Genomic DNA, 2,623 nt, shown 5'->3' with positions numbered 1-2,623 from the left:
CTTCACTCCTGCTGTATCTGATTACCTACCTCTATGATTTTTTTTTTACTTGCACTGTGAGCCACCCCTGCTTCTTGTTGGTAAACTCATTTGAGTTGAGATTCTTACTTAGTTGACATTGTCTTTTGGATGTCTCAAGCCATCTCAAATTAGACAGAGCTAATACTAAAACCTGAGTTCTTCTCACCAAGCTAGCCCTCTTCTAGTTTCCCCTTACTTATGCAAGCAAGAACTTGAGGTGTCTCCCTAGATCCACCTCTCTCTCACCACATCTGATTATCATCACATCCTGGCCTGTGTACCTTTTAAATAGCTCTTGACTGTCATCATCTCTCCACTTTTACTGCCACCAATTTGGTCAAAGCTACCATTTAACCTCTGGCCTGGACCATTAGAACAGCAAAGTACCTGATCTTTCTGCTTTCATTTCTTGCTCCTTCCATTTTTTATCCAGAGTGCAGAGTAGTCTTTTTGACACACAGATCAATATGTCACTCCCTAGTTAACATCTTACAATGGCATCTCATTGCCCTTGGAATAAAGTCAAAGCCCCCTAACATGGCTGTTATGGTGCCGCATGGTCCATCCTATTTCCGTGCCTCATATACATATCATGCTCTCTCTCTCTCTTTTTTTGTTTTGTTTTTACTGTTTTATTTTTGTGTACATATTTGTTTAAAATCAGTGAATTTCTTGGCCAGGTTCAGGTAAGTAAAGGGCCTTTATAAGTAGTTTATATTGTTTAGACCCAAGGTATGCTGAAAACACAGTCTGCAGCAGAATAGGAAATAACATCTTTCTAAAGACAGGCTTAGAAACTCTAAGCCAGTAACTTAAGATGTTCTCTTTGTTTGGTAACAGAGCTGTTTCATACCTGGCTGCTAGGCTACCATTTATAGGTAAAGCTAAGAAAACAGGGTATAGACCACCGACAAGAAGACCAACCAGTCCACTACGTGTTGCGGTACAGGTTTCGCAATTCAAATCACCTGTTGTCAAAGGAATAGTTACAAAACCTCTGTAAGTTACTTGTGTTGTAAAGAAAAGGATCACTGCCATTGGTAAGGCAGAAGCTGTACGAGCCTTTGTCACATTCAAGACACGTCAAAAAAGACTGTTTCCTATGAGGCCACAGAGAGCAGCATTTAATCCAACATAAACCGATCCATTTTCAAGTAGATTCCTTTCTGCTTCTGGAAGATGGTTAATTTTTCTGTTTAAGATTTCAAAAATGTCTTCCTGGTTATTAATGGATTCATAATTTTCCATTTTGAGCCTTATGCTCTCCTCCCACTAGCCTGTGGGTGCCTCCTCAGGTGTAACTCAGCCACGCCGGAGGTCACTACAGCTCTACCCGCCTGAGCACAGCCATCTTTGGCTGACCTCATGCTCTCTCTTCCCACAGGACCTTGGAACATGTCATTTTCTCAGCTTGAACACTCTCCTCGCCTCTTCACCTAATTTACTAAGACCCTGCTTCCTTCTACTACAAAACCTCAAAGGGGAAGAAGGCCATTTTATCTTCTGACATTCAGGCAGGCACACAATCTTAGTCTGAACAAGCAAATAAATCTTAGGAAATGCTGCAAAAGCACAGGGCTGATTAGAGACTTTTCTTGGTTGGGCGGAATTGAGTGTCCGTTGTCACGGTGGCAAGTGTCTAGGGGTGGTAGTGGCGAATGTCCAACGATCGTGTCACCACCAGGGCAGGTATCAGTTCCTGCAGCAGAGTCTTGGCTGTGCATAGCCTTCCTTGGTTTCTGCCTTAGTCTGGTTCTTTGACATTCCTATGAATGCTATGAGCCATCTGATAGTCTTCCATCAAGTTATTTTTCTTCTTAACCAGTTTAACTTAGTTTCGTTTTTACAACCAAGTATCCTGATGAGTACAGTGTGACTCTTTGATTAATGGCTGCTTTGTCTTCCAGAGACAAAATTATGTGGCTATTTGCCCACTAATTTTATTTAAAGAAACTAGCACAGTGCCTGGAATAGAATTAGTAGTCAATAAATGTTTTTTCAAACATCAATAGGTAGATTCTTCTCTACCTTTCAGTAGCAGTTTGCCTTGACCATTTTATATTGCAAACCTGGTTTTGCCCTTCAGGACACATGCCTCATCTTATTTTTGTCTAGGGACTGACACCCTGCCTGACTCACAGGAAGTGCTCCAGAGCTGTGTGTTGATCAAATGGAAACCACAAATTAACTTGCTTCTTGGAGCTGTTTGGGAGATGCTTGTCTTACTATCAATGGCTAAATTCGCATCTCTCCTCACTCTCCCAGTCCCACCAGTCTGAAGTAGGTCACATACCTGGGTACCCTTTGTACCCTGGTTATTCAGTTCACTCTATACTTTCCTTAACTAAATGGTAGCTACTTACGCCTGTCTGAATAAACACTTCAATTGTTTCAAAAACTCAGCATTAGAAATAAGACTATATATACATTTTTTTATTGCATTTTAGGTTTTGGGGTACATGTGATGAACATGCAAGATTGTTGCATAGGTACACACATGGCAGTGTGCTTTGCTGCCTTCCGTCCCCTATATATATACATTTTGTCACCATTCTTATGCAGTGAACCTTGTGGGTTTTGGACATTCTATACATTAAAAAAA

At 41.1% G+C, this 2,623-nt stretch overlaps 1 protein-coding gene across 1 annotated transcript; it reads right to left on the bottom strand.

Annotated features, from left to right (window-relative positions):
• Nucleotides 1–681: 681 nt before the first annotated feature.
• LOC101045641 (transmembrane protein 126A-like) lies at nucleotides 682–1,314 on the bottom strand. Its single transcript, XM_074392176.1, has one exon. It carries the CDS (start codon nucleotides 1,057–1,059, stop codon nucleotides 682–684), a length of 378 nt encoding a protein of 125 aa, XP_074248277.1. The 5' UTR covers nucleotides 1,060–1,314.
• Between the last annotated feature and the right edge of the window lie 1,309 nt (nucleotides 1,315–2,623).

Source organism: Saimiri boliviensis, chromosome 2, assembly GCF_048565385.1.
Source record: "Saimiri boliviensis isolate mSaiBol1 chromosome 2, mSaiBol1.pri, whole genome shotgun sequence".
Classification (NCBI taxonomy): domain Eukaryota; kingdom Metazoa; phylum Chordata; class Mammalia; order Primates; family Cebidae; genus Saimiri; species Saimiri boliviensis.
The sequence above is the reverse complement of the archived record's forward strand: the minus strand, read 5'-3'. Positions and strand labels throughout refer to the sequence as shown.